The sequence below is a fragment of the Scleropages formosus genome, chromosome 9 (assembly GCF_900964775.1).
Source record: "Scleropages formosus chromosome 9, fSclFor1.1, whole genome shotgun sequence".
Taxonomy (NCBI): domain Eukaryota; kingdom Metazoa; phylum Chordata; class Actinopteri; order Osteoglossiformes; family Osteoglossidae; genus Scleropages; species Scleropages formosus.
In genome coordinates, this window is record NC_041814.1 from 30,322,882 (window position 1) to 30,335,379 (window position 12,498).

At 44.7% G+C, this 12,498-nt stretch overlaps 1 protein-coding gene across 1 annotated transcript in view; it reads right to left on the reverse strand.

The window, feature by feature from the left end:
* Nucleotides 1-2,453: 2,453 nt before the first annotated feature.
* Nucleotides 2,454-12,498, reverse strand: part of ghrhrb (growth hormone releasing hormone receptor b) — a 45,667-nt gene continuing 35,622 nt past the window's right edge. Inside the window, exons 7-13 of the mRNA XM_029254958.1 lie at nt 10,632-10,785; nt 9,738-9,798; nt 8,715-8,784; nt 8,209-8,300; nt 4,965-5,094; nt 3,735-3,776; nt 2,454-3,254 (exon numbers count right to left, since the gene is read on the reverse strand). Coding sequence (XP_029110791.1) covers nt 3,072-3,254; nt 3,735-3,776; nt 4,965-5,094; nt 8,209-8,300; nt 8,715-8,784; nt 9,738-9,798; nt 10,632-10,785 — 732 coding nt within the window. The 3' untranslated portion in view covers nt 2,454-3,071. The remainder of the gene's footprint in view (nt 3,255-3,734; nt 3,777-4,964; nt 5,095-8,208; nt 8,301-8,714; nt 8,785-9,737; nt 9,799-10,631; nt 10,786-12,498) is intronic.

The following is a 12,498-nucleotide window of genomic DNA, read 5'->3' on the forward strand; positions in this document are numbered from 1 at the left end:
AAAACATTTTTTACTACTTGACTCCTGGAGCGGTTGACATCTGGATTATTTAACATTTTCATCCAATTGGCAATTTTTTTCAGTTAAAAAATTCTCTGAAAGGTTTCATGAACCATGTTTGCCACACACCATGAGACAGCATTTAAAATGTGATCTTTTCTCAGCATAATTAAAATAATTAGATATATAGCAAGGAAGAAATGCTAATATTAGTGCCAAAAGATGAAGCCACAAGAATTGACATAATTTAAAGCAAGAATTATTTAAAAATCCCTGATGATATTTACAGATTCACACACCTTGTGTAGAAAAACGTACACTTTGTTTAAACCTTTACATAAAAAAATATTCAAACCAACTTCTTATCTGAGAAAGAACTTCACCACCAGCTTCATCCTCATTTCAAATTATGGTTGAAATAATACATTTGGAAAAGACACCAGGAAATGCCTTTAACAACGATGTAAATCTATGATAATATGTTTTTTTTTTAAATCATATCATACGGATACATAAAAGAACAGATATGCCGACAACTAGAGAAACTATTTTTTGTTTTGTTTTACATCTTAACTTGTAGTTCCTTTGAATTTGATCTCCATACAGTATTTTGATGCTTAATCAGTATTATTAACACCTACAATTTGCATTGTATGTCCAGATTAGGAGAAATATTTCTTTTCATAACAAACACATAATTTTAAAGTATTTCAGCTATTTACAGGATACATAATGTACATTAAATATCTTTGGAAAGCATAAAACAATAAACTTTACAGTATTGTGCTCCAGAGTTAGACAGTATTGAAAAGTGTTTTTAAAAATTCACAAAATCATCCATAACCATTTCTTTCATTCTAAAATTAAAAATGTAACATTAATATCCACTCTTAAACATTCTTGCTTAAAACTGGATAAGTCTCCTTGGGAATTACTTTGTCAGCTGCAATATTTTATTAAAACAGCCCAAAAAATCCTGAATAATGAGACTGCCGTATACATTATTTTGCTTAAAAACACTTATGATGAAAAATAATCACTTTCATTATTATCTATGTTACATATTTTTCACAACAAAATGTTTTTAAAGAAAATGGCTGCATGATGTTAGTGGCATTTTAGTTGTAACTAAAGATAAACATTAACGTTATGTGATAAATTATGCATCAGCTTCTTTCCTTTTAAAATATCGGTTATATTTATAATAATGATAATAATAAAATAATAATAATAATCTACCAAACACATGAAGGAGGCAGCGAGGGCAACGATCTACATTCGTGCGTCATCGAAATGTGTCTGTGAGGACACTCAAGTGTGTCCTGTGAGAGGTGGAATGTGGCTTCGCTTGTGGACGTCCAATACAGGCTCTACGGTCCCTCTCAGAGCTGCACCGTCCACACGTCCACACTCCAGCCCCTCAGCATGACCACATGGTGGCGCCGTAACACCTGGGACGAAAATCCAACACGATGCGGGCCTCGTCACGGACACCACGTCACTGACCCACACACAGCTCCCACATTTGTCCACCCGCACTGGTCATTGCTGAATCATTGACTCAATACTAGGCTTTGTACACTTACACTGGTAAACTGGCCTTTCTTACACTGTTTACCGGTACAGGTGATTCTAGTACCGTAGGCTTTCACAGCTCATCACTTTTACACTCTAACTTTTTGCCAAAAAGGACATTATGATCGATCGTTGGTCAGTCGATCACCAGCGGTGTTTCCGTCACACGTCCATGTCGTTCGCAGCGACATCTCTTAGAGGAGCAACGTTCAAATCACAAACTTTCCGCCGACATGAAGCTTTTCACAAGTATTTTGAGTGGCGATCGTGAGCAGCAGGCACTGCTTTCAAAAGAGCGGACGGTGGAGAAGAACCAGACGGCGGGCAAACAAGCTGTGGGTGATCCTCTGCGTCCTCCATTTTTGAGCCGTGAGCGAAGCTCCGCCTCTCCGACAACCTCCACCAAGTCAGGAGATTCTGGAAGGTTCTCGAAGTACAGCCGCTTTGTCCAGCAGAGCCATTTTTGCCTGTAAGCATTGCGTGAGTGGCTGCATGTAGAACTGAGGATGAGCGCCTGGACCACTCCATGTCACGTTCCACTTACAAACTCTTCGAGTAACAAACCAGCCAGGTTCATAAGTTGGGAGCCAACTATAACCTCCATTTCACTTAGGAAATAGACTTCAGAAGATCAGACTGGACTAGAGGGTTCAGATTCTACCTTCTACACCTGCAGAGGGTCACTAAGGCTCTTGAACCACCATGACTGCTCTAGTACCTGGAATACATCTCTACATGGACCTCAAGAAGGAAAGAGTTTAAGGGTATCACCTTGGGTTGGATGGGTACTAGAGCACACTGAGCGTCTCTGAAAGACCCCATGTTCACGTACACACTCTCTATCCACATCCACAAACTTTTCTTGCACACATAAATAATTCATACATGACGACACACGCTGCTGCTGCCACCTTTCCATAAGCGTAATAACGTACAAGTGTTGACAACCTCTGTGCTACAATCACTACTGCAGACCAACTGACCGGAAACCCTCCGTGCGGCACAGGTTCTGCTTCTGGCCCCAACCAATCCTGGGACAAACTCGCACCTCTGAACCCAAGACCAGGACTTGCGCGTGTATCTCCACGTGTAACTTTGGCCGGAGAAACATCGATCACGTAGAGCGCAGGGCTACAGGGTCGCCGTCAGCCAGGAGGACGGTGTTCACGCGTGAGTTCGTGTTCATGTGTGGGGATCTCTCGTTGGCCCAGTGAGAACTGTGGCATTTCGATATTGGCTGGCAAGTGTACAAAAAACGCAAACAGCAAATATTTACAGTACCGTTACCCTAATGTGTGGTATCATGTGGACCGCAGCAGATGCACTCTGGGCATGTACTTTACAATATTCATAGAAGTAAGAAATGCGTCACTTTTTGTTGGAGAAAAGAAAGCATCGTCTCTGTGTGTCCACTCTGTGGTCCATTCTCACCCCTGCCGCTGAGGTGACCGTGGGGAACTGCTCTGCTGGGGTCCCAGTACCGCTAGGAGATGGGTTCAGACAGATGAGACGCTGTTGTGGCCTTCAGACAAAAGCAGGTCTTTGGGGCTGGGCTTCTCCAGGACGGAGATCTGGGTGACGGTGCTGCTCTCTGTGAAGAGCGTCCGCCGCCTCTTGGTGAAGTTCAGGTAGCTTTGGGACTGCCACTTGCACAGGCGCTTCTTCAGCTCCGCCTGCACCTGTGGACAGCGGGCAAACGTTCTCGCAGAGCTTCTGCAGCACACAGCCTGGTGTTGGATCGTAACCTGTATCTCAATAGGAACCCAATAAATGACCTGTATCTCAGTAGGAACCCTACAGATGGTCTGTACCTCGATATGAACCCTACGAATGATCCGTATCACTATAGCAGCCCCATGGAGGACCTGTATCTCTGTAGGAATACTATGAATGACCTGAATTTCAACAGGAACCCTACAGATGCCCTGTATCTCGATACGAACCCTACGAATGATCCATATCGCTATAGCAGCCCCATGGAGGACCTGTATCTCTGTATGGACCCTATGGATGCCCCGTATCTCTACATAAACTCTGTGAATGAGCTGTACCTCTAAATGAACGCTATGGATGACCTGTGTCTCTATGCGAACACCATGATGCCCTGTTATATGTCTATATATGGACATTATGGAATGTCTGTGTGTTGTGTAGCTCACCTCTCCATTGAGGAAGCAGTAGAGCAAAGCCACACCGAAGCCCTGCAACACACGGGAAGAGTCTGTCATGCCGGTCCAGCTGCTCGCACGCTCAGCCTCATGCACGTGCGACATCCGGTCTGAACGGTGCGCGTGCTACTCTTGGGGGGAAACTTTGCTCATGAGAACTTCCCGAGGCCAGCATGCCTCTGTTTTTTAAGCTTCATTACAAAACTTCACTGCGGCTGCACTTTTAAAGCACACTAAAGCAAAGTCACACCAGCAGCAGCTGGACTCGGGGATGTCTATGTGAGACGTGACGCAGAGCAGACGCACGTCTCAGCCATATGCTGGCTTGTGACTCCACACAAGGGACAGGCCCCGCCCCAGGGCTATGACCCACCCACTCGCCATCCAAGCTTGCCTAAAGAGCACAGTCTTCTCTAGGAGTTATGCAGGGTCTCCCTGATAGGAAACAGAGTTAAAATCTGTATTTCACTCTCGATTCCTTGCATTTAACCATCTACTGCCTGATCCTGCAGATGGTGCAGTTGTGAACCCATGAGAATTTTTAATTTTGGGGTTTTGGCATGAATGGCTCCTAAATCGTCATATGATCTTTATCTGAGGCATAACAATAGATAACATTGTAATTTAATGTTTACGTAAAGTTTTTCTCCAAAGCGTGGTACAATTATTTACCCTTTATACAGCTGGGTAATTTTACTGGAGCAATTTAGGGTAAGTACATTGCTCAAGGGTAAACCAGCTGGAGGTGGGATTCAAACCTGCAACCTTTGCATCTAAAGGCAGTAGTTCTACACACTACAGAACCAGCTGCTCTAAATCTTTATTTAACAAATGGTTGAAAAATCCAAGTCCTGGATGGGAGAAGTATGTGAACCTCTAGTAAATGGGCCTGTTGGAAAGAGGGAACCAGGACTCAGGACTCGGCGCCATTGAAGTGCAGTGAGGCCCGACCACAGAAGGTCTCTTAGGACCTCAGAAGAGCTGTTGAAGCTCATAAGACCAGAAAGGGCTAGAAAAGGATTCCTAATGATCTGGGTCTCCATCGGGCAGATGGTTTACAGATGTAAGAAATTCAGGTCCGTCGAACCCGCATGTTACAGCTAAGGATCTGGAGGCAAAGGTGCTTTTTTCTCCTTCCCCCCCCAACGTGGTGCTCTGTGGTCCATCATACCTCGTCGCTACCTGCGGAAGGCTGGATTCCTGCTGTTTTGCTCCTCCTACCTGAAAGGATCCGAGACCCAGCTCAATGTAGAGCCTGGCATCCTCGCCCATGCTCTCGGGCAGGAAGGCGAAGAGGATGTAGTGCATCCCGAACAACGGGATGAGGAACAGGGTGGACTTCGCCAGCCTCCTGAAACGATGGACAGGAAATGAACAGTCTTACGGTCATTTATTTATGGGATTCTTTTCTCCAAAGCAACCTGCAGTTTCCCGTACTCATTTACCCATTCATATAACTTAGACCTTTTTACCGTATTAAATCGAGGTAACTGAGTTGGGTACTAGAACAGGAAAGAGGATGTGAAGGTGGGCTTCCAGATTGCAGGGTAGCAGCTTTGACCACTATGCCACCTGCTGGCCAGTCTTCACACTTTCACGGTGACCTCTGAACAGCTGGATGGTTCTCAGTCAAGAGGAAGCAAGGAGTCGTTTCACCGCAATTCCAAGGCGTCGTCAAGACATCTCCATGGTATCCGGGGCCGGTACAAGCCGGGCTCCCAGAAGGAAGGTGAAGCGGGTTTAACTGCATGTGAAGTCAGTGTGTTTCTGCCTGACTTTGGGAATATGTGTGACGTGGCTGTGGCAGCAGAGCTTCCTTTTATTGCACACATAAATAGCCTGTAATGTGACAGGGCGGCCGAGGCACCGGGTCGCTGCTGGCGCAAAACGGGCGACGCCACATGAATCGTCAACCGATGACCTTTCCGGAGAAAACTGATTGTGGGTGTGTTTCGGGGCGCCGTGTGGCACCTCTCATCTCCCCTGAACACCCTGCCCATCACTCAACCTGTAAGGAAAATGACAGCATCTTCCATTTCCCTCTTTTTTGTCAGCTTCACTTTTTACGCTGTTGGTTTAGTAAAGACAGCATTAGTAGCACCTTGGGTCCTTTCCTTACATGGACTTCTTCAGCTGCTTTTGGAGACACATCAGAAACGTTTGGTTCCTATTTTGAAGCCCTGCCTTCAACGGCTAAGTGAGAAGAGTGCCAAGGCTGAGGCTGTGACTGGGGGAAGCGGTTGAGGGAAAGTAAAAAAGAGCAACAGCAATAACGTTGAGTGTTCCACCTGGAAAACTGTTGGTATGAGCTGCAGGATCCCAATACCTATAGGACTCGATGACTCCCTACATCTCAGCAAGAGCATGGAGCTCCTCCATCTATGGATGCTTGGTGGTCCCACCCACAAGGGGTCCAAAATCAACAGGCCAAAGGTTCACAGTTTTGTCCTCGGTGTGGTGGAATGAACTCCCTCTGCCCTTCGGAGCTGCTGAATCTTCCCACTTTCAAGAAAGGTCTCAAACCCATCTTTTTTAGAGCCACTTCTCCCCTGATGGCTCCATAAATGAGTCCGACGACATCTGCTGTCATTATCCATGTCTTTGCGATTTCGGTGTCACTTTTATGGGAGCTACAGGAGGGATGTGAACCAGCAACAAGGTGGTGTCAGACATAACGCTGCGTCTGTGTGTAAAGCTCCTTGTCCATTGTTGAATGACAGATTGGTATATTGCTGTGCAATAAAGCAAATCAAAATAATGATGGTTGTTCCTTTTCCATGTTCATTTCAGTTTGTTGAGTCAAGTGCTGAAGTTTCTAGAAGTCTGTGGATAAGTGATCACTGCAAGTAAACAGTTACTCCAGTTCAAGGAAAGTGGTGTGTAACATTACTGTGCCAAAAGGGTTATTATTTATGACGACGCCTTCAACCAAAGCAGCTGACACTTCTGGGTAAGTACCTGTCTCACACTGACATGTTTGCTGACACTTTTCTCCATGGCGATGACGGTGTTTTAACTACCTACAGTTATTTACCCAGTTATACAGCTGGGGAACGTCGCTGGAGCAATTTAGGGTAAGTACCTTGCTCAAGGGCACAACAGATGGATGTGGGATTCAAGCTTACGACCTATGGGTCCAAAGGCAGCAGCTGTAACAACAACTTTACCAGCTGTCCTGCTTGTAGTTTAAGATAGCAAAAACCAACAAGTTCCAGGTTAAAATTACACATGCTCACCACTATGCCCCCTGCTGGCCCATTCTGATTCGGCGGGCAAGAGGAGGGCGTTTCGTTTCCCGTGACACCTAATCCAGTCCCGACTGCTTCGTGTAGAAGGATGGCTCAAGTGCAGTTGCAGGGTGCTGCTGGGTAATCGGCAATCTGACAGCGCCCCGCACTTTCCACCGCGGTAAAATTGGATCAGTTGGCGATGTAGGGGCTCAGGGGCCCGAGTACATTTATTCGTACTTATTTATTTCATTTCAGGAGCATTGTCATCCCTCATGCCAGCAGTCCAAAGGCACACCAGACGACCCCGTCAGGTCCCGCTTCCGAACCGCTTTGCTAAAGCCCCGGTGTGAGGCGGTAAAAAGTCACACTGAATAAATTTAAGGTTACTGCCATGTGCCGAGGGCAATTTATTTGTTGTGCGCAAAGCTTTAAATGTGCCAGGATGCTGCTCCGGCCCAAGGGGACAGCTGCTGCGCCCATCGCAGAATGTCACACCGCTGTCCACCATCTGCTCAGCTTGGTTTCAAAAATAAACAAATAAACAAATAAATAAATAAATGTTCCCCTCCAGGGAAATCCTCAGAACATTAAATATGAGGAAAATGAGATTTTGGGCCGTTTTGCCTCCAGGTGAGGGACGCTTTGGGTGGGTGGTGTGCCATCACTCAACAGGTCTTCATCCGTCCAGAGTCACTAAGTGCTTCTCCAGCTCAGGGTCCTGGTGCTCTGCAGCTGATCTCATAGGGTAGTAAGGGGGGGGCACCCTGGGTGGAGCATGAGTTGCCACAGGATGATCAAACACATTCACACACACACACACACACACACACACACACACACACACACACACACACTATAGCAGTTTAGATCCATCTGTAAACCTGAAGCACATGTCTTTGGACTGTGGGAGGAAACCAGAGCACCTGGGATGAGTGACCCAGCATAAGTAGTGTATCTAGTAGTGTAAGTCACCTTGGTGAATGAGGTGTGTGGGCTGATAACACTACATAGAATTCATTGGAAGTCGCTTTGGAGAAAAGCATCTGCTAAATAAATACATGTAAATGTCATGTGTCCTGTCACACTGTCAGGTCAAGTAAACGTGAGTGCAGCGGCTTTATCACTCCCACGTCGCTCTGCAGTGCCAACAAATGCAGAGCACGACGCACCCAGTAAACGCAATGAAAGTCGTCACCATAACAGTGAAACGCAGGGCTTTGCTGCGGGAAACTTACATGAAGTGGCTGCTGTCATTGCCCCCAACGCCGGGAGACTTGAGCTTCTGGACCAGGATGCGAATGACATTGATGAAGATCACAAAGTTGATCTGTGTGGAACACAAAGGTGGGTGACGTGGCAAGTGGACTAATCTCACACAGCTCAATAATAATAATAATAATAATAATAATAATAATAATAATAATAATAATAATAATAATAAACAAACTTGCTCATATTTTTTAAAAAAACCCTGAAAATTACGCAAGCAGCACAAATGCAATATCACTGTTGTGACTCAAACATCTTGGCAGGTTGAATAACAGGCGTCACCGATGAGGACAGGTTCACCAAGTCCATTGGCAGAAAGAAAGGGTTCAGAATTACAGTGAAAACAACGTGAAATCCCAGTGTATGTTTCACACCTATATCATAGTATCAAAGCACGTAAAATAATGCATTAAATTTGGAGAAGCACATCCCTTCCCAAACACAGCGCTTTAGGGGCTTTTTCCATACTCACTAACAATGATGCTGTTATTGGACCCTTGATGATCCACCAAAATACTGCGTAGTCAGTGTCATCCCAGCACCTGAGATACAGCAAAGAGCAACTGAGGTACAGATGCAGCCAAGAGCAATTCACATACAAATGCAATTGCACACAATTAATTTCAGGTTTCATTCTTCAATGTTTTATTTCAAGGCATTTTTTTATTTATTTTACTCTCATGCACTGCTTACCGAATGGAGCTGAAAAATTCTTACTGACGTCATAGCCGTCGTAACCTCGTAGCGCAACGTGTTACTTGTGTGTTTGTTCTGTAAACAAATCTACTGCGCTGCCAGTCGTATAAAAGTATAGCACATACAATTATGTACAGGACATAATTCTTGATAATGATAATAAACACCTGCTACTGGTTTATGTACTTACTATACTGTACTTTTTATCATTATTTTACAGTGTACCCTTTCTACTAATAAGAAAAGTTGACTTTAAAACAGTATGCTGTGTTACACTGGTAGCAGTGTCATAAATCTCATGTTTACTGCATCTCTTGACTGCATCGAGGCTATACCATCTAGGTGTGTATAAGTACACTCTATGATCGAGGCTATACCATCTAGGTGTGTATAAATACACTTTGTGATCGAGGCTATACCATCTAGGTGTGTATAAGTACACTCCATGATCGAGGCTATACCATCTAGGTGTGTATAAATACACTTTGTGATCGAGGCTATACCATCTAGGTGCATATAAGTACACTCTATGATGTTCGCACGACATCAAAATTGTCTAACGACACATATCTCAGAATGTATCCCCATCGTTAAGCGACGCATGTCTGTATTTATTTGTTATACGGTCACCAAATCTTATATAGCATCGCAAAAAAAAGTGCAACCAGTGAAAAAATGTAAGTGTGGCACAAAATATGTGGAGGCCAAAGCGGTGCAACGAGGTGTAATTCTGTAATTTCAAACATCAGTCAGCAATGTCTAAGGGACAGGCCTGTTTATTCACATGTGTCATACATACCCTCTGTTGTCATAGAAGTTCCTAGTGAGAACCCAGATGGTGAGGAACACAGCCGGGACACCTGAAACATTGCGGTAAACTGCTGTAACCGGAAAGAGACCTGAAGGAGCCATAGTATTTCATCGATACTAAAAGAGAGTTTCCATCTAAATTGAATAACCTTTAATTTATGGAATTTTATATCTCAAACCAGGTTCCCACAGTACTGCTCCAGGAGGCCTCGTAGTTTTCAGTTTCCCTAAAGTACTTTAAATACCTATAGTGGTTGAAATAATCGTCCCCTAACAGGCATAACTTGGAGAATGTTGGCCTCTACAGAGGTCAGTGGTTCTTTGAAGCGAAAGAAAAAACGTGATTGTTTGTCAAGGACCGTTGGACCAGGACTGGAGAAACCCGCTTGAAACACTAACAGCTTGTGCTTTAAAGCAGCACTTGGGTGACGGTGAACAAAAACAGTCAGTCGTCGTCGATTCGGCGCTATGAGCAACAGGGTCAGCGATGGACCGGGGTCAACGTCGAGCTCCCGTTCGTACGATTCTGGAGCTGTTGGCAGCGGTCAGGTTTTCATACACATTTTCGTTAACAGCTTCTGCGTTGAGTTGTGTTTAGGGATTCTAAAATATACACTGGAATAAATATTTCGTTCTGGTAAATTACTTCGCTGTTCTGCCCTCTGAACAATTATGGCCAGGAAATCATGTGCTGGAATTTTACAAATACCGCATTTTTTGTGCTTCCAAAAAGGGTGGGAGAAAAAAAGAGAATGAATAACATGAGCACGCAGTAACAAGAAGGGATATAAGATGCAAGTGCCACTGAGACTGGGAAACACGGTAAAACTTCTGAGGCGTGAGCACGTAGAGGAGGTACGGGACACACCCCCCCCACACCTACCCCAGCCAATGAGGATGTACCACCAGAAGTACTTCTTCTGCGAGACGAAGGTGAGGGCCAGCAGGGTCTGCAGGTACATCCCTTCCACCAGCAGCCAGAAGTAATTTGCGAGGATGCTGAACTGGAAGAACACCACGACGGCCTTGCATGCAGTCTGTTTGGGGAGGGAAAAGAGCGTCCCCTTCTGGCCAGTTCATGAACAACAGTCAAGGTCCTCAAGAACCGAAAACCATTCCGCTTCTTGATGCTTTCAGAAGATGGCACAGATCATTGAAGTACGGCCACCGGTACCCCAAAAATATGATCATATTCTTTTTTAAAAACACCTTCAGATTACGTATATTCACGTGTTTATGCACTCGGTCGGTTTCTCCGATATGATGCACTCTGGAGTTTCACTGACCACATTTTGATCATTATTATCAATAGTATTATTTAATAACCAATAAAGCTGGGTTTCTATTCCAGCGTGAGACTTTCAAAAGCCCAGCAACGTGTGTGTGTGTGTGTGTGTGTGTGTGTGTGTGTGTGTGAAAAAGCAGAGACAATCTGATGCTCTCTGCTCAAGTGTTAATCCCCCTTTTCAGCAGTTCCGCTTTTTCCTTTACCCTTTAACTCCCCAATCTGCTGTAATCCTTCAATCTGACGTCTTTGTTTGGATTTATTTTCTAAAAATATACACTTCGATAGTCCAGGCCTTTCCGCTGCTCTCTCTTCTCCTGCTGCCCAGCGAACCAGTCACTGTTGATCTTTCGATTACAGTCACGCTAATCGGCAATAATCTCAAAACAGGAGCAACTCTCAGCGGTTTATTTGGTATCCCTACACGATTCTCTCGTTCCACTCTCAACACCATCAGGAATATTATGTAAAAAGATCTATTATGTCTTTCTTTTAAGAGCTCTTATGACACTGCAGTAGTGGTACAAATGCGCCAAGGTGGCTATATGGTGCTACTGCAATGGTGTGAAGCCTCAGCGCGACTCAACAAAGCACTGTAGATCAGTGGCGTCACTCGGGTCAGTGTCTCCCAGTGCGGTAACTCATGGGGTCACCCCCCCATGGACCCCCCTCCCGTATCAGACCATACAGAATCCTTAGTAATGTTTTTTATACTAATGTTACTCGTAAATCATAATTCCCCTGTATCACTGAATGTAACGACAACAGTAGTGACATATACAACTACACACACCATCTGAACCGCTTGTCCCATATGGGGTCGCGGAGAGCCAGAGCCTAACCCGGCAATACAGGGCAAAGGGCCGGAGGGGGAGGGGACACACCCAGGGCGGGACGCCAGTCTGCCGCAGGGCACCCCAAGCGGGACTCGAACCCCAGACCCACTGGAAAGCAGGACCTGGTCCAACCTACTGCGCGACCATGCCTCCGCGCCCCCCTCCTCATATACAGCTAGTGAAATGAAAATTACACCTTTAAATTACAATATCATATGCACAGCCTCAATGCATTTACATTTGCACAGTCTGATATGGTTAAAGTGAAAATTCGGTATGAAAACAACAGAATTTGAAGTAAAAACATTTAAGGACTACATCAAAATCATGTTATTTTAACGTTATCAATAGAGGCTCACAAATACTAATTACCACAGTATTATAGCTAAAACAGCAGAAAATGTGACGAAATCAGTGACTATAAAAACATGAGCGGCGACAGAAACAAGAGCGCGTGGAAACGAAACCACGTGATTCGAAGCGTAATTGTAATTGTAATTGTAATTGGGTAATAATGAGAGCTGTGAAGGAGTGCATTGCAAAGTCAATGAGTTTTATCCTTGTTGTCCCTGATACATGTAAACTGGGCTTTATTACAAACACTGTTTTTGTTCTTATAACAAACTACA